We start from the raw sequence: 21,704 nt of genomic DNA, 5'->3' as shown, positions 1-21,704 counted from the left end.
CGAATGAGATCCACCAGGACACGTCCCCAGTCATTCCCTAACCCGAGAGAATGAATGTATATGAGTGATCGTGAGTGCACGATAATTAGGATAGTTGATTCCTCTTTTTGCCACAGATTTCGGATCAAGATGCCTTTTCGCACTTGTCGGTATAGTCATGTTGGTACCTAGCGTACATGTAACTGTACATGCTGCAGGTATGTTGTACCTCTGGTGATCCACCAATGGATAAGCTGGAGAGAAAGAGCTCGAGGTGCGTCGAGTGGGGTCGGAAAAGGGACTCATCGATGCTGATAATTGCCCCGTGAACGAGAAACCCCTCGTGTTGTGGCATGCCAAGGCCTTTCCAAGCTGTACGTGGGATCAGACCCTGGGAAAAGTGCCAGCTGTCTTGCATCCAAATGGAAGCTACGGAAGCAAAATCGCATTGAAAACAGCAACGAGACCACTGGGTTTCAAAGTGAATCGCTTGCGCCCAATTGACAAGCAAAGAAGCGAAAAGCGATCATCAGGAACAGCGCCAGAAAAGGAATCTAGAAACGCAGAGAGAGACGCACGTATAAAGTAGCGCGCAGAGGAATTGGGGACGAAAAGCGCTCTATTCGTCATTCTTACCTCTCAGCCCATTTCAACCGTTCACCTTGCCGCATTGCCATCTCCGTTAAGTGTTTCCCTCTCTCCTTTGGCCCCTTTGGAAGACATTCAGGAACAGGAAAGGTTGTTTGAACCGCTGATTGGAGACGTTTTTAGCCAGAGATCGACAAGGACGGAAAATCGAAAATCGAGGAGGTTGGCGGCCATCAGTCACAAAGAGAGGAGGCTGGGAAATCCAACACCATCCACGCTTCCTAAACGGTCCGGTCCCAACTCAAAAAAGATTTCTCACCGCCCTCTTAAATCTCCCGTAAGTCCAGATACCTCCCCTTAGTTGCATTTCTTCCTTTTCTCTTTCTACTTTTTTGGTCGGTTTGTCAGTCAGTCCAACGTCTCGCCGTCCAAGCCTCACCTTTCTCCCAACCTCCCCTTCTACTCTCACCATCACATCTCAATTCCACTCCAATCCCCCGACACCACCTTCAATCGCATATTCTTGTGGTCCCCTCGTATGAGAAGAATTTCTGGGGGTTTTCGTGATGGGAACAAGAGACTGTCAACCCTGACGCACCCAATCAGACCCCGCAAAACCAGAGTACAATATCTCACCCGCATTCCAGACCACCCGAAGAACGATCCGACCCGAGAAAACGAGACGGGAACCAAGAGGAGTTGCGAGAGACAAAGGGGGACCCAGCCGACAACTGGTCTGTCCAGATCCCTTTCATATGCTCCGCTAGTCTCACCTTGACACCTTGACACCTTGACTCCCTTCCGCTAGCAAACCTTCTTGCCCTGTTCCCGGTATCCCCGCATTCTCCGGCGCCATTTTTTAAAGAGGAACAAAGAGGGTGCAAGGTGCGCCGGCCCGACCGAACCATGCGCCGCTTACAGTCTAAACCGGCCTCATCGCCGCTTTCCTTCCTCGCCCTTCTTTTCCTCGTCGCCTCGCCCTTCCGCGCCGCAGCTCTTCCCTATCCCCTACAACTGGCAAATAGAGATGGCGGCTGGCTCGTCTCCACCACCACATGGACCGAGACCAACACTTTCACCAGCACCATCACCAAGCCCATCAGCGAACCCACAGGTGCCGCCGGCGAAGACTGCGTACCTCAGGAGCCGGGATGGATCCCCTGTGGTCCGGTTTGCTGCAAGTCGAGCCAGTACTGCGCCTCGTGGGGTCAGTGTTTGGACAATGAAGGGGGAGGCGGCGGGGGCATCATCTCGACAATCACCACAGACGGCCATACCATCACCACCCGGTACTCCGCTCCCTTCCGCGTCACGAGCGCCACCTCTACAGGCGACGGTGCCGCATCCCCCACGAACACCCCGACGGGCACACCCACCGCCATTCCCAGCGGTCCCGACGACGGCGACGGGGGCACTGCCGGTGGAGGTCTCAGCCCCGGCGCCATCGCCGGTATCGTCATCGGCACCTTGGCCGGCATCTCCCTCCTCATGCTCCTCTGCTTCTGCTGCATCGTCCGAGGTCTCTGGGGCCTAATCTGCGGCGGCCGCAAGCGCGACGACGACCGCCGTCGGGAACGCGTCGATGTCGTCGAGGAACGCTACCACGGCGGCGGTCGCCCGCCATCGACCTATACCGGCCGCGACCGCCACTCCCGATGGTTCGGCAGCGGTCCTTCCTCTGCCGCCAACCGCCGCGACGAGGAGAAGAGGGATTCGACTGGCGCCAAGTGGTGGGGATTGGGCGCCATCGCTGCCACCCTTCTCGCCCTCCTTCACCTGCGCCGGAGGGACGGGGACAAGACCAAGGGCCCCGCCCGCGATCGGGACCGGGACCGCGCCCGGGACAGACGCTCCCGCTCCCGCTACACAGACTCGTACTACACGTACACCGATAGTGAGTCATCGTGGGATTCGCGCTCGAGGCGCACATACCTGACCTCCTACTTAGGCAGCGCCAGCTCCGGAGGTAGAACACGACAGGACGGCCGGGGCTCATCCCGGTACTCACGAAGATAGCACGCCAAGACGAATGCGACAGAAACAGCAACAGCAGCAGCATCATCAGCATGACTCAACAGAAGAAAATGACAGCAACGACGAATGAAATGTACATGTCTCCTCATCTCGGACAGCACCCTCTCTCTCGAGGCCGAGGCCCGGAACTGTCGTCGGGCTGAGTACATAACAAAAAAATAACGGCTAATACGGCGTTTGGGAACGGTACCATGTCCGAAGGAAAGTGTAGACACGGCGACGAAGGGGAGGAGGACACGAGGTATAATGGGAGGTTTTTTTCTTATTTTTTTCCTTTTTTTTTTTTCCCTTGGCTTTATGGGCTTTCTATAACACGAGGATCAACGACGACCGGAAGTGGAACGGCAACCATGATACCAGTGCATGAGAATGGAACGCGAGGAAAGAGACGCTTGTTGTCCACAGCCGCAATCATAGCGTGGCATCTGATGCAGAGATTTCGACGATAGAGATGAACTTCTTTTTCTTTTTGAGGAGCGTCTGTCTTTACGAGCTGATAAATAAATACATCACTCATCTCGACATGCCACTGACATTATCCACGGCACCATTCGAATGTGACATGGCACATACAAACAATCGCACGCAAATATGGGGTCTCCGTACAATTCACCCGGTTAGGACGAGGCTCGACTTCAGATGAGGTAAATTTACGAGTGAAAATCTCCTCCCAAAGAAACCTCATTATCGATGGCATAAGATTGTAATCCGCATCAGTCATGAATGTTTCAGCCATTAACTTCATTGTCAAGGGAAATGCATCCATGGTCCCCATGCGTACGTATCGGGCCACAGGTTGTCATCGGCTCCATCTCACGTAGCAAACGAGGACGGAATGACGGGCTCGGGATCTGGGTAAAATCGCACTCGGGTGTCGAAGAATGGTCATGTCCTTGCTTTTGGTGGTATATTCCTGCAGCCCATTGCCACAAAACGTGTCATGTCAAGATAAGCCCTGCCACTCCTCTGTGAAGAGACCCAAAAATGCAAAGAAAACTCCGTTTGTTGATGTTACCCCGCCGTGCCGTTTAGTTGTCCTCCACAACGTGGCCCTTCTCGGAAACGTAGATACCGTCCAAGAACTACAAAGAGTCAGCATTACGTTCATCACGACTTGAACCAGTACCAAGAGCGCAAGAAACGTACCTTTCGGATATCCTTGTTCCGGATCTTGCAAATCTGCTGAATGTCGGCGGCGCTCTGCGACACGTTCTCCAGGCTGTTGCCGGTGAGGATGAGCTCGTCCTTCTGGGCCTTGGAGATCTCCACCTCGACACCGGGGTGCATGACGACGTTGAAGACAATCTTCTGGCCGACAAAGTTGCGAATCTCGACGTTGAAGAGCCCGGTCTCGTTGTCCTTCTCGGCGTTCACGTTGATGGGAAAATGGGCATACACGTAGCGCATCTTGTACTTGTAGCCCTTGGTCACGCCAATGATCAGGTTGTTGATGATGGTGCGGACGGTGCGCAGGCTGGCGACACCCTTCCTGGAACCATGGTGCAGCTCAATCGCGACAGTGTTGGGCTTGGGCTGGCTGAAGTTGACCGAGAGATGGCTCAGGTCCTTGTGCAGCTTGCCTATACGCGCGACATGTCAGAATATCATTGGGAGCAGAGGAAACCGGCTGGCCCTAGCAAACATTCCGATACCAAGGGCAAGCCAGATGCGCAGGACCGGATAACAGGGGAGCAAGACGGGACAGCAAGGGGAAATGAGAACCATGACATACCTCGGGGACCCTCGACAGTGACATTGCGAGACTTGATGTGAATCTTGACTGTTGGAGAATCCAAGTCAGCATGCATTCAAATGCCTGCCACTTCTGCTCCGTGCGAGCTCATCCACAGTCTGAACTTCTTCCCATATCGACCCCCAAACTCGAACATGTGTTACGTGTTCCCAGTGTTTCGATCGATATGACTTTCGGTCCGTCCGCGATGCGGTGCGTCGCCGGCAGGCGTGGCATCACGAAGGGAGATGCAAATGCTGCAACATACCTCCCTCAGGAATCTCGATGGTCTCCACAGAGTGAATGTACCTCATTTTGGCGGATGGGGGGCGGAGTGGTCGTGAAGGCGGCGTCGGGCGAGCTTGAGGCTGTCGTGAGGTCGGAGGGCTGGTCGGGTCTCTCGTCCAAAACCGATTGCTCAATTGCACTTTTGCTTGGTGGGTAGTGAAAAAATTCTAGGGTTTCCCGCACGTGATGGGCCTACCGACAAACGAGTTCTGTGCATACGTAAGCAGCGTAAAAAGTGACGGATGCAGAGTGTTCCGCCACATCAATGCAAGCCACATCCCCCTGAAAATCACGTGGTGGTACCCACTCAGTTAGCCAATGGCTAAGCAACCAGGAGCTCCCCCTCTCCCCATTGTATCCGTAACTGTACGCTGTACCTAGGCAGTCGTACGGGGAACAGGGCATTGACGAGGGAAGCTTGGCTTGTGACGAAACGGTCATCTCTCGTCGCTGACATCTGCACAACCGAACACCCGCGCAATCGACTACACAGGACCTCTCTATTTCGCCTCTACTCTCCCGAGCTGCTCGTCGAGATGGCCTACTTCTTCGCAACCCCGGTGGACATCGACATCGTCCTTGAAAATGCCGACGAACGCGCCATGGTCGACGTCAAGCTCGACAAGAACCGTCGAGAGAAGGCGCCTCTCTTCATGGACGGTGAATCGGTCAAGGGCGCCGTGACCGTGAGACCCAAGGATGGCAAGCGACTCGAACACACCGGTATCAAGGTCCAATTCATCGGAACCATAGGTACGTCGGCCCTGCACCCACTAGACCACACACGCCTCGTCTCACACGTCGCCCCTTACCGCAGAGATGTTCTTCGACCGCGGTAACCATTACGAGTTCCTCTCCCTCGTGCAGGAGCTCGCAGCCCCAGGCGAACTACAACACCCGCAGACCTTTGACTTCAACTTTAAGAACGTCGAGAAGCAGTTCGAGTCGTACAATGGCATCAACGTCAAGTTGCGATACTTTGTCCGCGTCACCGTCTCGCGGCGCATGGCCGACGTGATCCGTGAGAAGGACATCTGGGTCTACAGCTATCGTATCCCTCCCGAGATTAACTCGTCGATCAAAATGGATGTCGGTATCGAGGACTGCCTGCACATCGAGTTCGAGTATTCCAAGAGCAAGTATCATCTCAAAGACGTCATTGTTGGCAGGATATACTTCCTGCTCGTCAGATTAAAGATCAAACACATGGAGCTATCCATAATACGGAGAGAGACGACAGGAGCCGCACCGAATCAGTATAACGAGAGTGAGACGCTTGTGCGCTTCGAGGTGAGTTGGGAACCTCCCCTAACCGCCAACCGGCGGGGGCAGGCATGTGCTTGCAAGAACGTCTCTGAATACTAACCTTGGGAAGATCATGGACGGCTCGCCTTCAAGAGGAGAGACCATCCCCATCCGACTATTCCTGGGCGGCTTCGACCTCACCCCGACCTTCCGGGACGTCAACAAGAAGTTCTCCACAAGATACTACCTCAGCTTGGTCCTCATCGACGAAGGTAAACCGAGTCACCCTTCTCACTGACAGCTATTTACTCCGATCTTTCGACTAACCTCCACCGTAGATGCGCGAAGATATTTCAAGCAGTCCGAAATCATTCTTTACCGCCAAGCACCGGACGCTGTGACTTCGCACCAGCTAACACCCTCTGCCCCCGATCACAGTAGGAATAGGGTTGCATCAGCACCCGCGGCGTAATGAACGGGGCGCAGGTAACGGTATCTTTTTGGTGCGCAAGGCTCCGATGTACAATGTTTGCGGTTTCTTTCCTTCCTAGCATGGGCACGGCGTTACGTTGGCTTGGATGAATGGATTTGCTTTGCCCCTTGGGCATCGATCGTCTCGTAAACAAAAGGGCCAGAGCCTACAAACAAACATTTATTACCCCAAATCCCATTCGTCGCGTTCGTCGGGTATCTAGATGTCCGGCGAGGGTTGTTTTTGTTCCTTTGTTACAGAGTGCCATGATGTGCATCAACACGATTACAGAATGTCCATAACCTCATCCCCTGCCTCAAACCCAAACTGATTGTTTTGGATGGCCGCGATCCTGTCCAACTCATCCTGGTACTGCTTGCGCAAATCGGCCAAAGTGACCACCTTGCGCTCGGCCTGGAAGTCGGTTCCCCGGGAGTTGGGAGGCGGAAGCTCCTCCATGAAGATCCACGCTTGCTTCGGCTCAACACAGCTGAGCGCATTGATGAGCAACAGGTACTGCTTGGTCACCGGGGTGTCGAGGGTGTCCTCCCCGACGAACTTGTCACCCTCACCCGCGTGCTTCAACTTCTGTAGCCGATCCAGCAGCACCGACGCTGCGCCCCTGTAGTCATTGTGGGCGACCCTCCACGAATACAGGATCTGATGGTATGGCACCCCCTTGGTGACATCCATGGTAGCCTTACATTTCTGAGCCAATACGCTGTCGATCTCGTCTCGTAGACCGGTGAACGGGAGCGATACCAGATCCTGGGTGTAGTGCGACTCGCACATCCTGTCCAATAATTTCCGCAAGGATGAGCTCCGCAGCGCCTTGTCCTTCATAGATAATAGGCTGGAATGCGCCACGTCGAATCTGGAGGTGGCCGTGGCCGCATTGAACTGGCGGCTCAGCATCTCCGATTTCACTAGGGCCGCCTCCTCACTGGCATGAGAGAATTGCAATGCGAGCCCTGCAAATTCGATTACGTAGGAGTAGGCCCTGGCCCTCTCGAAAAGGGACACAATGTGACAGTGATACCTGGCCGGGCCCTTGTGAAGGAGATTCCATTCGGTATCGTCGAGGAGCCCGCTGCTGTGCCGATTCATCAACTTATCGTGGACACCTAGGCGAAGAATTAGCTCAACGATCAGAGAAAGCAATACGATGGTAAACTGATAATGCAGGACGTACTCATTCCGACAGCCGCTTTCCGGAAACTGACAGCCGCTGCAGCGAAGTCTTTGAGTGCCAGCGAAACCCGGCCTTGCACGTATACGGCAAAGGGGGTCTGGTCGCAATAGGGGGCAAGTTCCAATGCTAAGTCGGCCCGGTCACTCCGGATGAGGGAGCACTGAATGAGAGTCGGAGACACTTCAATGTCGCTGTCGGCAGCGCAGAGGCTCATCACCGCCTCGGTAAGGGCCGTAGAAAGGGATTCGCCATTCCCATCGGGGAAGCCCAAAAGGTGTCCCACGTTGCCTTCGAGGGCTGTTATGACCTGGCTGTCGTCGTCCTTCTTCCTGGTCACTTTCGGAGAGTCATTGGAAATGGACCCCGATCGTTCTCCCCTGGACTGTATAGGCACTGCGATCTCCGTATCAACAAGCCAGCGGAGGAGATCCAGCCTTCGAAGACAATCAAGGTACTGTCGGAAGACTCCCCCTACGTCCAGGCGCTTGTGAAGCATGTCTTCCTCGTGCTCCCAGTCGAATTCCATGTGAATGAGTAACAGCAACTGACTCAAACAAAGCCTCCACAGCATCTCGATCATGTCCTGAGTTGCCCTGACAAGGAGCTTCTTTCCGAAATCGGTCAGAGGGTTGCGGACACTTCGAACTTTCGAGTCTATATCAGGGGAGAGAAGAGAGAAGATCTCGCCATACAGGTCCGCAGTGACCAGACCGAACTTGGGGCCAAAATTGTCCGTGACCTGGGCACAGTCCTCATCGCTGACACTTCGCCAGAAGCCCGTAGTGTCCCAGATGTATTGCAGCCGTTCGTAGTCAGTCCGCGCCGTTTCCTCGAAAATTTCCGAGCGCAGGGCCGCAGTGCAGACTTGTACCATGGAGTCCGGGAATGCGTCCAAGAACCCCAGACCGGTGGTGATCAGCGTGGAGGCTTGTTCATACTCTTCCTCGGGCCGGGCAAAATTGTGGTACAAGCGCTCGAGACCGCTACAGTCACGTATGACAGAAAGAGAGTCGGCGCACACTACCCACGGCAAGCCGTTATTGGCGTCGAGGTTGAGAGAAATGGCTTCGCCCCGCTGCTTGTCTAGCTCGAGGAGAAGCCGGTGGAAACGCCGCCATTGAATCTCGCTGCCCGCTCTGAACTGTTCGTAACCCATGTCGCCCGATGAGTTGCGATCGAGCGTCGCACTAAACGCAATGACGGAGCAAATCGACTCCGCCAGTCCTTTATGGTTCCTCGGCGTCCCATCCTTGGCCGCACCAAGACCCTTTTCGTAAATCGACAAGGCCGTTTCCAGAGTCGTTTTGGTGAATCGACCAGGTGTGAGAATGAGGCGCAACCATTTTTCGGTGACATCAACGGGATCACACGGGCCAGAGGTTGGAGGGGTTTCGGTCGAAGTGTCAACAACGACCGATGCCCATCCGCTATTCCAGCATTCTTCCATATTCTCTCCATCCAAATCCACCTCTTGAACCCGGTATGTCATGTTATTCTTCCACAGGGCCCAGAGTTGAATGTCGCCGGTCGGAGGGGCTGATAGCGCAAAGTCGGCCAGAGTCCATACGTCAGAAAGCGACGGTGAGGATGGAACAAAATGTGCCTCAGGGTAGTTATCCTCGACATAGATGGTGTCCGCGTCATGCGCCTTGATATTCCAGAACTTGAACTCTCCAGTCCCAATTGGCGAATACACAGCACACGCTCTGGCGCCTTTGGTGCTCCCGACGACCTGGAGGAGATTCGTGTATGACGGATCAATTGTCCATTTGCCCACCTCTTGCACGTTTCGTTCGGCATTCAGAATGTCGCCCGTGAAAAGGATTTGGCCTGTATGGAGGTTCCATATTCTCATACGGTGGTCGAGGCAAACGGTAAAGAGGAAAGATGCGCCGTCCAGGCCGAGATCTGTGGCTTGCATCGATGTGGCGGCGTTCAATTCCATGTTGATCTTTCCGTGCCAGATGGGCGACTTCCCTTGGAACGGGATTAGGCTGCGCAAACCCTGGGTCCAACTCTGCGCATTGTAAATCGTCTCCTTCCATGGGCTCGCCAATGCTAATATGCAAACGTCAGTGATGGAACGTCCGTACGTTTCGAGTGAACCAACTCACAGTCAGTGGATCTGTTCCTATCCAACCTCACGAGGCCTCCATCGTGAAGGGCAATGACAACACGATCGGAGGTTGCGGCGACCATCCGATGCGGATGCTTAAAGGTGAATACCGATGGCAGATAAACCTTGCATGCTTCGCCAGGATTGGCCTCGATGGCAGATCGTTTTCTAAAGTAGTCGGGTCGCAATGTGAAGGAGTAAAGGTAGTTGGACTGGTCGAGGACAAACATAGACAAGGCATCGTGCTCCCGGGGGTCTGCAAAGGCGACGCAGGACGGCTGGATGGGACTAGCAAATCGAAAGTTGAGAACAAGCGGCGCATCAGAGTCCTTCTCTTGTCTGCAGATATCGATGACCCGAATGCTCAGGACGGAACCATCCTCCAACACCCGCCAGAGAAAACTGCGGGGCGCATCGTGCCATTTGCGATGGAACACCGAAGACGCTTTTGCCAAGTTCTTCAATCTGAATGTGCCCTCTTCCTCGCCCACTACCTTGTCGGACGTCTGGATTTTTCGGGGCGTTGGTCTTCCGTCGGTGGGGGAAGGGACTCGGATGTTGACGACGAAGGCCGAGGAGGCGGTCTCGAGATTGATGCGAGTCTCTTTGAAGAGATACTGCGTGTTTCTGGAGTCCATCCTGACCCCATCAGTCGCCATCCAGTGGCAGGGGTAGACTGGTAGACTGGGATAGTTGAAGTTTTGGCACGATATTGGAGTTGAGTCGTGGGTCAACAAAATAGGTTCCTGGTAGAATGTTCCTGTCGCGTTGAAGATGCAAAGCTTAGAGATGCAAATGAAAGAGCGCTAAGCCCAAAATGGTATTGAGCTTTGTTTTATGAAGGCTAGAATGTACCTGCACGCACAGTCAGGTTAGTAGTCACACTGTACGTGGTGTAGGCTGCTGCCCTCTCTCAGTGCCGTGATCAAGGCACCACTGATACGGTGGAGGTAAGTAAACACATTGCTTGATGGCTAAGTTACGGCTGTCTGTTGGACAAAAGACACCATTCGTGTACGAACGAAGACGATGGACATGTCTGGTCTATAAAGGTAATAATCGAAGCTGCAAGAATATACGCCGGTCCCAAAACAACGCCAGCAAACCACATTATTCCAGCCCTCCCTACGCCTTATCATGTACCATTCGTATTGTCTTCCAACATCAGCGATCCCCATGTCACGTCTTGAATTAGTCTTTCTCCAAATCCTTCGGGGCGGGATCGCCAATGCCATCTTCGTTGATGGCAAAGAGGCAATCACTCTCGGGTAGACACGGGCTGTCGTAAATCTTGGCGACTCTGGTCTCGCCCCGGCCCTTCTTCAGACTGATACGCGTTGTACTGGCATGCGCGATGATGTTGCCTCCAATGGGTTTCTTCGGGTCCGGGTTGAACATTGCGGACGGTCCACCATCAACCTGCGCGACGACCTGATTGGTGATCACAACAGCGATGCCGAATTCGTCGGCAAGGCGTTGAAGGGTTCGCATAAACTTGGCCAGGTGCGTCTGCCTGGAAGAGAGCTCTCCACGGCCGAGGAAATCCGTCCTGTAGAGCGACGTGGCGCTGTCCACGATAAGCAGGGAAAATCTCGTCTCGCACATCATCGACGATGCTTGCTGGAGGAGCTGAAGCTGATGGTCCGAGTTGTAGGCGCGGGCATACGCCACGTTGTCCAAGACCTCTTCCCCGGAGAGACCGAACCGGTTGGCGACAGCTAGCAGCCGGACCGGGCGGAAAGTGCCCTCGGTATCGATGTACAGGCATTTGCCTTCACCTCCTCCCATGTCAAAGGGCAACTGACAGGTGACGGCCAGGGTGTGGCAAATCTGACTTTTGCCCGTCCGGAATTCACCAAACAGCTCTGTCACTGACCCAGTCTCAATACCGCCGGCGAGCAGAGTATCGAGCTGCTTTGAACCCGTTGTGATGGAGATTAGCTCACTGCGTCGCTGGTGCATCTCAGTTGCTGTTGTGAATCCCATGGGAACGAGCTTCGACGCTGTATAGGCAGCCATGGTTAGCAAACTAATTGCGCATGACATGAGTCACAGGAAAACATGCCTTCGGCAAGGATTTTGGCAGCCTTCTGCTCCGAAATGCCCTTGAGCTGCTCCAACGTCCGTCGTGGGGGTGTATGCGACTGATTCGACTGTATTAAATCCTCCATCGACTACAAGCTGAATATCTCGCTTTGTTAAGCCGGCGACACCCTATGATACTAATGAGTAACCGCAACACTTCAATTCCGGGCGACACAAGCGTATCCTACCTCGAGAGCAGAGAGGGGTGTCGGGGCACCAGGACCCGTCATGCCACCATCATCAACATTGTGATTGTCCTCATATTCCTCGACTTGTGTCATTTTTATGACTGGTATTTGAGAGCGTTGCAAGATTCGCGAGATTCTAAAGAGCAAAAGCGGATCAACTGTGTAAAGAGTACAGAAAACGAACACTCGTGCGGTGCTTTTGTGGTTCAGGAAGGGAGGGCGAACGCGGGGATTGTTGACTCTACTACAGAAATGAAATGCCCGACGCGTCAGCCTGAAACGCCAGATCACGTGACTACTGAATCCTCACCAAAAAATAAAAAAAGATGGCTGAGGGAAAAAAAGAATCTCCGAACCCAGAATCGAACTAGGGACCTTCGCATAATGGTTACTGTCCTGAACTGATTGTTCAGGGCACAATTACAGTGCGACGTGATAAACCAACTACACCATTCGGAGGAGGCGATACTATCCTGCAGAAAAGTAGCCACTATAGAGCATTCCAGTAACTAGCATCTCGTTCTTTTTTTTTTTTTTGTTTTTATTGAGCGTCCCTCCCACACGCTCATCTGTTGTAGGATGCCTTGTACTGCACCCAAAAACGACACCACGTGAAGACTCGGACATCAGCAGGATAATAGAAGACTCGGCCAAGTCTGAATGAGCGGTGTGAAGTAGGGAAGACACTACGAACACTAACACCATTACAGGTACACACATTTCGGCATCTTTTTTCAATAGAAAAGAATTGCATTTAAAAACTATCATACAGCGCCACCTTTGCTAAGAAGAACCTGGTCTGGTCATATTACCCCTTCTCTCCATGCCTCGGAATGAGCGTGACAGATAGGAAAAGGAAACACCAGCATCAATGAAAAGCAAACCAGAGCAACCCGAGGCCAGCGCCCAGCAAAAGTGCTTTGTGTGTCGTGTCGTTTCGTCGTATCCGATGAATTAAAAAGTTACATTACACCCATCTAGGGCGTGTTTTCTTGGATCGAGTCTCAGGTCCGCCGGCCCGTTTATTCGATGTTGATGCGACGGCGAGTCTCGTGCTTGGGTGCCTTGGGGACGCGGACGTTGAGGATGCCGTCCTTAAGGCTAGCAGTTACGCCATCCTGCTGGATCTGTCCCGGGAAGTCGAAGGTGCGGGAGAATTCGCCAACGGTACGTTCAGAGACCCAGTATTTGGCCCGGTCCTGCTTCTTGCCGCCCTCAGACTTGGTGACGGCAGCCGTGGTTTCCTGCTCGCTTGGTTCGTCTTCGACGGAGGCCTGGCGAGGCTTTGCCTGTTCGCCTCCCTCCGTGATGGCGCCGCCCTTCTGGGTATCTTCGATGAAGCCGGACGGAGGTGTGCCGGAGGTGTAGGAGCGCTCAACGCGACCCCGGATGAGCATGGTGTGCTGGTCGGCGAATTCGATTGAGATATTCTCCTTGCTGATACCTGGCAACTCGCCATGGAGCTCGTAGGCATCTTCGACTTCGCGAACATCGAACTTGGGCTGGAAAGTGATGTTGCCCTTGGTCCGGGCGACGTCTCCGTGAGTACGGGTGTAGGCGTCGAAGTCGTCGAGGAGACGGAACAGCGGGGTGAAGCTGGTGTCAGACCCGTAGAAGCTGCGAGGGAAGTACGCCATTTTGTTGGTGTTGGTCGTGAAAGGTCTTGCGGTGATGGTAGTGATTGATGCGGGCTTGATCTTGAGTGCGCGGTGGTATGGAAGTTTCTTTGGAATGACTTTGCGGGTGATGTGCATGAAACTGGCCGTGAGTGTTGTTGTCAGATTGCTTATGTCTACTGAGAAAAAAACGAGATCAACTGGGAAGAGTCTGGCAGGACCAATTTATACTCCTTCGCTGGCTCGTTTGCTGGCCCGGTCGCACCTTCCCGCACCTTCACGAAACCACGCCGTTGAATTCAAAATTCAGGAAGCTTCGGGTACTGTCTACCCAGGATACCACTTTCCGGCCACTACAAAGGTCGATATTACGTTACAGTTCGAGAACGTACCAGATCCTACGAGAATACCACCTTCTATGAAGTCATGGTGGTTAGATGGGATCGCGCCACTATTCATCATTCCCTCGGTATACATAGAGGAATCGACTGGAAACCTCTGGAAGGTGCCACACGCAGCTTTCCAGTTCGCGCACCCAGCACGTCTGCTTGGGAACTTTTCATGTGTAATGAATTGAGATACCAGTGATAATGTGAAGATTCTGGACTCTGCCACACCCCATCTTCGTATTCGTACGTGAGGGGGAGGATGTCGTTGATCATGTTGGTGATGCCATGAGCTGTTTGCAGGTATTCTATGATTAGAGTCGTCGCCTTTTACCGATATTCCTAGACTATGATTGGCTAGTATTGACCTATGGAGTACCGAATGTGATAACTGACCAATCACGTCGAGATGCCAAGGTACCTCACGTACCTCACAGCAAAGCTGGGGAGACGCCAAGACTCCCAGTGAATGACGTCAGAGTTATCTACCGTTCCGTCCCCGGCATGCAGTCAGGTTGACAGCATCATCAGACGAGTTCGCACATAATGGTCCGACTAGCACGATAGACGATGATTTGCGCTTCACCACATAGGTAGCTTCCAGTTGATCCGTACATCGTCAAAAAAAAAAAAAAATGAAGTATTTTCCGTGATTTGAGGGTGGGTCTGGGGGAAATAAAAGCAACATTTATCCCAGGGTCCTGGGCTTTCGATTCAACAGATATTCTATGATGGGCCTGAACGAGAACGGGGGGAACGGAGCATCGGGTCCGTAATCGTCGGCGTCATACGAAGGGGACTAGTTAACGATGTGCGCGCGGGGTCACCCCCTCCAGTGATCGCGGGCTCAAGTAGCAGTGGGGTGAAATGCGACGAGGGGAAAGAATAAAGACGAGCCATGGGACGTGCCTATCAATACATATTATTCAATTGACCACATAGTGACCGGCAGTGCACCCACCTCTCCAACACGCAACCCTTGTCAGTAGGATGGTCGCATGGGCGGATATCCGGCCACCAATGCCGTCCCATGACGCGCCGTGGGAGGGGCGGGCCCCTGGCTCTGTACACGATTGAAGAGTCCGATCAGTCTCTGGCCAGCCGACGGCTCCAGCTCGGTACCGTCCCTTGCAATCTTCACTTCCCGATTCGAGTTCCAAGGGTTCCGTAAGCCCCGAGTCTGGTAGAAAGGCAGTCTGGTAGTTGACAGCCACTCCAGTTTGAATGGCTTGCCCCATGGCTTCGTGTCTCCGTCATCTTGGTCCCCAGCCTTGCTGTTACTGACATCGCTGTTTGGCTCTTCGACTGCACTCTCAGAATCCTCAGGCTCGGCTTCCCAAAAGATAGTCCCGCGCGCCGAGTCATCGATGACGCGCCCCTTGGGCACAAACTCGGTCGCTTCGGTCGGAATCGCTTTCGGCAGGTCAACGTCGTTTGTGGCCTGTGACTTGGGTCCAAATTCGATGGCGGCAGACGGATCGTCGTCGATAGGGGAGGTCATTCGTGCGTATCCGAAATATTCGCCCGACTTATTCGCAGAAAATACAAGGTAGACGTTATCGGCAGCCTACACCCAGGTCAGATTGTCTGTCTACACTGTTATCTCAAACGGAATACAGTCACTTACAGCGTAAGCACTGTTGAGAGCATCCTCGTTGTGCGATTGTGTCGCCCAAATGCCAGTCTTTACGCTCGATTCTAGATCCTCGACAGTTAAGCTCTTGAGAATGAAAAACCTGTCTTTCTGCGCCGAACCACGGGGTTCCTCGGGCTGCTTTGGGCTGCTTTCTGGAGGCGGGGTGGCCATCCCCTTCGTACTATCCGCTGAGACAGGCTCGGCAGACGCCTCTCGCGGCGTCTGACACTCGGAGGACGCTGCCGGACCAGTTGGCGCGGAGATGCCTGTAGCTCCTTCGACCGTGCTTTTGCGGAGGCGGCTGACAAGTCTGACCGATTGAAATCTGGATTCATGAATGTTCTTTTGAGCCTCCGCACATGTTTTCTCGTCCTTGAAATTGGCGAAAGCACAGTTGCTTTTGGATATAAGAAAAAGCGATTCGAGACCCGGTCCCAGCTTTGAAACGTGGTGGACAAGGCTCATCAAGTTCGTCTGGGGAGGCAGATTCCCAATCCATATAGCGTGCCCTAGACTATCATCAGCGGGAACGTCTCGAGGGAACCATGGGCAAAAAGCGTGAGTCTCTTACCGCTTTGTCGTGGTTTTCGGGGCGGGCCGCGTACAGCCCCCGACCTGTCCTCTGTTGCTTCTTCGCCGTCCATTAGCTCCAGCCCGGTAAAGGGGAGACACTGATGGATCTTACCACTGCGGTTATTTCCCGGGGGCTGATGAAAACCATCCATCTGGCGCTTCTCCGCATGCGGAGCTTGTATAGTCGTTCCTGTTCCAAAATCGTGGTGACGCATGGCAGGGCTGGGAATGGAATGATGTGATGGGAAAGCAGCACCGAGAGGGGGGTAGTAATAACCACCGCCCATGTTGCTTGGATGATGCTGGTTGGCAACCATATTGTTTGGGTGATAGGGTATATTCAACCGAGGATGCAGCTGGTGCGGAGAGGGCGCGCCTCCATAATAATGATGTGCATGCGGGTGAGGCGATAAATAATAAGGGTGGACTGGCATGGGTACCGTTGAATGAGGTGCGTATTGACCAGGCATATGCTGGAATATGGAAGGAGAAGAGGTCTGAGGGCCAAGTCGTTGCTGTTGGGTTGCTGAAGGGTAGTTCGGTCGATGATTGTTCTCTACGGGAAGAGCGCTGGCCATCCCGGTCATATTAAAAGCTCCCGGAGGGCCGTGGCTATGAGGCTGGGCCATGTCGGCTTAAGGATGATTCAATACTGTTTGATGGTGGTTTATTGTCGTTGCTGTGAATATCTTTCCCACTGGCGGAACTGCGATGATTCAATCTTGAGCGTGATTCCGATTAGGAGAAAGAGCATCTTACACGTACATGACTGCAAGTCGCGCTGAAACACTTGTCTGCGGTCTTTGGAGAGCTTGGACGAGGAAAGCGCATATCCCATTCGTATCGAGAAGAATTATACTAAGCGGCAAGATTATCTCGACAGAATTCCATGTCGTAAGGAGCCGGCCGGTTGTATCCAACAAAAATATAGAGAGTCCTCGGTCGGCTCAATACTCTGTAACCAGAATACAGGGCGAGCTTCTTGAGATTGAAACGACGGTGCTCTGGCTGAAGACGCCAAATAATGATTGTTGAGTGGTGTTCTCGCTCGCTAGACGTCAAGGTACAATGAGGATATGGTGGAAAGTTACCATCTGGTGACGTAAGCCCTAGACGTTGGAGAACGAGGGGAGTCCGGAATAGATGGTGATCAAAATGACAGTGTCCGATTATTCTTGGTTTGACCTGTCACTTTGGGGTGGGTGGATGTGTCGGACTCGCTCGATCCCGTTGGAGCCCTTCCACGTGCAACTCAGTGAAGAGCCGCAGGGGTATAAGGTCGACAACTAAGGGTCGGTCGGTGATGGGAACCCCGGGGTCGCGAGTGTATTAGACGGGTGGGATCGAGAGATGGACCCCGTCTACCGGAGATAGTAAAGAGTGGGATGCTGACGCAGTATAGGGGAGAAAAAGGGGGAAAGAAAAAGAAAAGAGACAAGGAAAGAAAAAGAGAAAGAAAAGAAACCCTCTCCAGAAGGGTCGCCACGCCGTAACTAGATTTTCCCGTTCTTATGCCACCACTCTGCTGTGCTTGGCTGGTGTGATCCTTGGAATCAGTGTTTTGACGAGTCGGATCCAAGGCACAAGGGAACTGGACAGGGGATCGACACAGACTCGACCAGCTAACGTGTTATACGCGCCGAACGCAGAGCCTAGACCTGCGCTGCAAGAGTGATATGTACACACAAGAGTACAACGTACTTTATAAGCTAGGTCGTCGGCGCCACACCTATGAGGAGCCTAGATACCGGTGGAACGGTCAATACCGATGGAATAACGATGGTGAAGTCGCTAAATTGAAGCCGAATAATGAAAAGGGTATTGGCCAGTATTAGCGAAAAAGAAGACGTGAGTGGTTCCTGGACAGGTCAGAGTATTGGGTCGTCGAAGGTAGGTCCATAACTCTCGGGAAACGGGAGGGGACCAGATTCTCGGGTGGCAAGTTTTAAAAGATCTAGGACGATTACTTCGTACTGGTAGCCAAGGACGAGAAGCAAGTTGGGCTGGTATGGACCAGTATATGTGGCTTGGTGGGCCGGTGGCCAAATCCTAGGTGGACACAACGTGGATAGGGATAGCGGGAAGGAAAGGCGGAGAGGAAGAGAAACGCCGTGCCGAGTCCAGGTCCGGGACAAGGGCGGCAGAGATCCAGACCAGAATCTGTCGGGCCTAATGGAAGAGGCGGCAAAAGGGCAGTAGGCGTGAATGGGCGTTAGTTAATCATCGTCCAAGAGAGCGTTGAACGCCATGGCGTCAACGGGTTGGAGGGACGCCGAGAAGACGCTCTCACCACGAGAGGACGAAGCGAAGAGAAAGCGGCGGCGGCCGGAATTCCACATCGATGGTAGGTACCTGAATACATGTATATGTGGAGTATGTATACATTGTCAGAACTTGTACGAATTCCGGTACAGATGCGGCAAGCCGTAGCCGCATCCGTGGTGCGGGCAGCGAGCGACCAGGATGGGTTGCGTAAGTACTTGGGTACATCCAAAAAGGATACCTAGGTTCGGTATTTTATGCGTAGAGACAGACCTACACGGAGTACTTATCCATTTGGTAGGTAGGTACCTATGGCATTGTTGAATTCTCGATCCTAATCCCGCGTTTCCCATCACCCGGACGGCCCCACTCCTCCTTTCCCACTCAACCCATACCATACCTGTGTGCCAAATTAAATATACAACGATATCCTTCGAACTTTTAATTTTTGTCTCTTTACTCAGTACACGTTGCACACATCGTACAACGTAATTACACATGACATTGATTCTATCCCCGAAGATGGCAGATATCTATGGGGGAGAGCCTGGGGATTTCTCATTAGGTAGTTCTCTCGCACTTCCGTCAATCACCTGCTTTGACTTGAAAACAGGCTAGGCCCGAACCAGACCAGCGGTCTTCGTTTCCATTTGAAGGGGCTGTTAAAAGGCACAAGGGCCGGACGCTTTCCTCCGGAACCCTCACTAGGTACCCATACTTAAGAATTACACTGCAGAATGAAGAGGTAAAAATGAACATTCTCTACTCAGTACAAATATCGTGCCTCACGGCGATTATTAGGCACTGGATTTTCTGTCGTACGGCGTATGATCTTGGCCTTGGAAATCAAATGGTTAAGAAAGGGCGTAATAATCGGGAAGTACACTCATAATGGCTCCCCTGTCAATGACATCAATTCAGGTGACGTAAGACTGAACAGACTCGGCAGAGCACTCAACGTGCGACGATGAGCCGCTGAGAGGGGTCTGCCGATCGACTCCGTTTCAGTCTGCATTGTGACTATGTGACGATACTTCGCACTTCACAACTCGATTGTTCAAGAATCCCCTCCCAACGGTGCATCGAGTCAATAGAGTGGACTGGCAAGGTAAGGCATGGGGTCGTCCAACTTTGAATATATTCTGCGCCCTTGTGGAACGGGATTCCGCAAACCTGATCAAAAGCACTACGGCTCCTCTCGTCTTCGGAACTGGCCCTACGGGCAGCACCCAACAGTTACGAAATTAGGTACGTAAGGAGGGCCCCGTTTAGGCCGAGAGTATTCCTAGTCCCGGTGCGAATACATCGTGACCAATCCATCTCCCCGCCCGAGTCCATCCGAACTAGTGTAGAAGGGGTACAAACCCCATTATGTTGTCAAAACCGATGCTATCGGCGCCGCCTCCTAGATACCGAGGTCGCATATCCGTGTGTGTGGTGTTTTCGTGCTTACCCATGGGAAATCTCGTCGTGGTCAAGGCCAGGACATCGAGGCGGTCAGTTGTCCGCCTGCTCCACGCGTCGCCTGGAGTGAAAGCTTCCAACTAACCAACTTATCTACTTACAACCAACCCAATAGCTGTATGTCTGTAACAGTGCCCCAGGTCGGGCTATCTGGTGATTCTGGCCTGGATTGGATATAGTCCTCCCGTGCCTGGTTAGTGGAATTGTCTGTCGCTCTCCAAGACGGATAAAATCCACCCATCCAGGAGGAGACTGATACAGAATCGACCAGTGACAGGAACTGTCTCGCCTGTGCCCGGCTTTGAATCCTTCTCCCCAGGCAAGTCGAACAATGGCGATCAGTTGTGGGCGGCTTTGAGGTCTGTGGTCCATCCGTGGCACAATTGCGGTCAATCTTGGCGGGTCTCCTGGTATGCATTATTGGAAATTTCTCGTTAGGAATTGCATCGTTACATCGGCGCAATCCGAGTGGGAGCTTCGACATCTGCAAAGACCTACCTACGAGGTCCCAAGTTGCACCCACACGTCGCATTTCATATCCATGCAGCTATACACGGAGTCTTGGCCTCTCTTCGACTGTCGTTGAATGGCGGTTGGAGAGGCTCATGTAGGACACCCCTCACTCATGTCTGTAAATATTCCGTACACTTGATGTTTCTCACGGCACAAAGTGGAAGTCGCTTGCAGTACCTTGGTTAAACTCATCCGCTCGGGAGGACAGTAAAGGAAACGAGTAGCTAGCTACCACTTCTGACAGCCGTTGCAATCTTTCCGATTGTCCATCATATGTGAAAAGCTGGTTCCCTCAGCTGCCATGACCTCATAGCAATAGGACCTCAACCCAGCGTTTAACGTTTCGATTGAATTACGACATGCCTCGTGGATGTTATACAACAAAAACGGGTTCCTGCCCCCTCAGCGTCTTTGTATGTGTGCTCGGAGACAACCCTCTAATCCTGCTTCAGCGGCAGAAGCACCTCCTCGATACCATCTTTGGTGATAATCATCATCTGAAGCCCATCGCCGACCTCGATATGGCGCTCCACTGCACCATCGAAAGCGTCCTTGACTAGAATCTCGGCATCCTTGCGCGCCAACGGGACAACTTCACGTTCCTTGAGATCGTGACCGGTGCCACTTCCGGGAATGTATTGGTTCTTAAAGTTGACCTGGTTATCAAGGAAAGGAGTGATAAGACTGGCTGCGGCACCGCCAGCGCGCGACTGCTCTCGCTCGTAGCTGCCAACGGGGTCGTACGAAAAGACAGCGCCCTTGCCCTCTTCATCTAGACCGCCGAGAATGGCATGGACGTAGTAGGGAAAGAAGCGCTTCTGATATAGAATCGTCGATAGACGCTTGGCGCAGGCTGTGACGCTCATAGGCTTGCCGTGGCGATACCGGTACATCTTGCAGATGGCGTCGAGGCGATCTCTCAGGGCCTCGCCGTCGGCGGCGAACCCTACCACGGAGAGAAGGATGGTCGCATCCTCCTGGCCAGATGTTGTGCCGCCAACTTTGAACACCTTCGGTGCGTATCTTGAGTTGATGCTGTAGCCAGAGGTGCTACGGGTATCGCCGGCTACGATGGCGAAGTCGGCACCCGCGATCGCCAGAGTCGAACCGCCGTTGTCAGTGTAGCTGAAGAAGTGGTTGTTAGGTTAAATTGTCACAGGAAAGCATGTGCGTTCAGGCTTACGGATTGAAGCGGTGTTCCCTGAACTCGCCGTTGGCAGTAGTCTTTGGGGCATCGGAGAATGAGTAGTTTGGCCCGTTCATCACGGGGTTCTGGCTGAACATGGCGGCCATAGTTGCGGTGTAAACTTTTATTGAATGCTCCGTGTTTCTTGT

At 53.1% G+C, this 21,704-nt stretch overlaps 8 protein-coding genes and 1 non-coding gene across 9 annotated transcripts; 3 read left to right on the top strand and 6 right to left on the bottom strand.

Annotated features, from left to right (window-relative positions):
• Positions 1 to 188: 188 nt before the first annotated feature.
• On the top strand, positions 189 to 3,573 carry ACRALDRAFT_2048089 (uncharacterized protein; the record flags this gene model as incomplete). Its single annotated transcript, XM_071021544.1, has 19 exons — positions 189 to 213; positions 240 to 379; positions 409 to 452; positions 488 to 557; positions 595 to 717; positions 751 to 803; positions 878 to 904; positions 976 to 1,103; positions 1,145 to 1,333; positions 1,376 to 2,567; positions 2,606 to 2,674; positions 2,700 to 2,744; positions 2,813 to 2,854; positions 2,920 to 2,960; positions 3,007 to 3,019; positions 3,076 to 3,203; positions 3,259 to 3,304; positions 3,354 to 3,485; positions 3,555 to 3,573. 19 exons carry the CDS (start codon positions 189 to 191, stop codon positions 3,571 to 3,573), a joined length of 2,526 nt encoding a protein of 841 aa, XP_070875218.1.
• A 56-nt stretch (positions 3,574 to 3,629) lies between these two features.
• On the bottom strand, positions 3,630 to 4,647 carry ACRALDRAFT_2105527 (60S ribosomal protein uL6; the record flags this gene model as incomplete). Its single annotated transcript, XM_071023250.1, has 4 exons — positions 3,630 to 3,683; positions 3,748 to 4,181; positions 4,334 to 4,381; positions 4,602 to 4,647. The coding sequence occupies 4 exons, from the start codon at positions 4,645 to 4,647 to the stop codon at positions 3,630 to 3,632; spliced, it is 582 nt and encodes a 193-aa protein (XP_070875217.1).
• Positions 4,648 to 5,157: 510 nt separating this feature from the next.
• On the top strand, positions 5,158 to 6,338 carry ACRALDRAFT_2104296 (uncharacterized protein; the record flags this gene model as incomplete). Its single annotated transcript, XM_071023179.1, has 4 exons — positions 5,158 to 5,374; positions 5,439 to 5,911; positions 5,997 to 6,138; positions 6,205 to 6,338. 4 exons carry the CDS (start codon positions 5,158 to 5,160, stop codon positions 6,336 to 6,338), a joined length of 966 nt encoding a protein of 321 aa, XP_070875216.1.
• Positions 6,339 to 6,623: 285 nt separating this feature from the next.
• ACRALDRAFT_1033285 (uncharacterized protein) lies at positions 6,624 to 10,305 on the bottom strand (the record flags this gene model as incomplete). The annotated part of the gene is made up of 3 exons (XM_071014941.1): positions 6,624 to 7,462; positions 7,531 to 9,588; positions 9,645 to 10,305. The coding sequence occupies 3 exons, from the start codon at positions 10,303 to 10,305 to the stop codon at positions 6,624 to 6,626; spliced, it is 3,558 nt and encodes a 1,185-aa protein (XP_070875215.1).
• A 1,557-nt stretch (positions 10,306 to 11,862) lies between these two features.
• Positions 11,863 to 12,900, top strand: ACRALDRAFT_2019895 (uncharacterized protein; the record flags this gene model as incomplete). Its single annotated transcript, XM_071019993.1, has 8 exons — positions 11,863 to 12,153; positions 12,193 to 12,210; positions 12,291 to 12,424; positions 12,498 to 12,530; positions 12,595 to 12,629; positions 12,708 to 12,758; positions 12,799 to 12,841; positions 12,882 to 12,900. The coding sequence occupies 8 exons, from the start codon at positions 11,863 to 11,865 to the stop codon at positions 12,898 to 12,900; spliced, it is 624 nt and encodes a 207-aa protein (XP_070875214.1).
• ACRALDRAFT_t159 lies at positions 12,267 to 12,378 on the bottom strand. Its single transcript has one exon. It is a non-coding gene; the product is annotated as a tRNA-Tyr (tRNA).
• ACRALDRAFT_1063799 (uncharacterized protein) lies at positions 12,472 to 14,173 on the bottom strand. The gene has a single exon (XM_071016860.1). It carries the CDS (start codon positions 13,554 to 13,556, stop codon positions 12,942 to 12,944), a length of 615 nt encoding a protein of 204 aa, XP_070875213.1. The 5' UTR covers positions 13,557 to 14,173; the 3' UTR covers positions 12,472 to 12,941.
• Positions 14,174 to 14,903: 730 nt separating this feature from the next.
• Positions 14,904 to 16,759, bottom strand: ACRALDRAFT_2105287 (uncharacterized protein; the record flags this gene model as incomplete). Its single annotated transcript, XM_071023236.1, has 3 exons — positions 14,904 to 15,488; positions 15,549 to 16,066; positions 16,129 to 16,759. 3 exons carry the CDS (start codon positions 16,757 to 16,759, stop codon positions 14,904 to 14,906), a joined length of 1,734 nt encoding a protein of 577 aa, XP_070875212.1.
• Positions 16,760 to 20,806: 4,047 nt separating this feature from the next.
• On the bottom strand, positions 20,807 to 21,662 carry ACRALDRAFT_2105792 (uncharacterized protein; the record flags this gene model as incomplete). Its single annotated transcript, XM_071023268.1, has 2 exons — positions 20,807 to 21,494; positions 21,553 to 21,662. The coding sequence occupies 2 exons, from the start codon at positions 21,660 to 21,662 to the stop codon at positions 20,807 to 20,809; spliced, it is 798 nt and encodes a 265-aa protein (XP_070875211.1).
• Positions 21,663 to 21,704: the final 42 nt, after the last annotated feature.

The sequence above is a fragment of the Sodiomyces alcalophilus genome, assembly GCF_042370955.1.
Source record: "Sodiomyces alcalophilus JCM 7366 unplaced genomic scaffold ACRALscaffold_4, whole genome shotgun sequence".
NCBI lineage: Eukaryota > Fungi > Ascomycota > Sordariomycetes > Glomerellales > Plectosphaerellaceae > Sodiomyces > Sodiomyces alcalophilus.
This window is presented reverse-complemented; position numbering and strand designations above follow the sequence as displayed.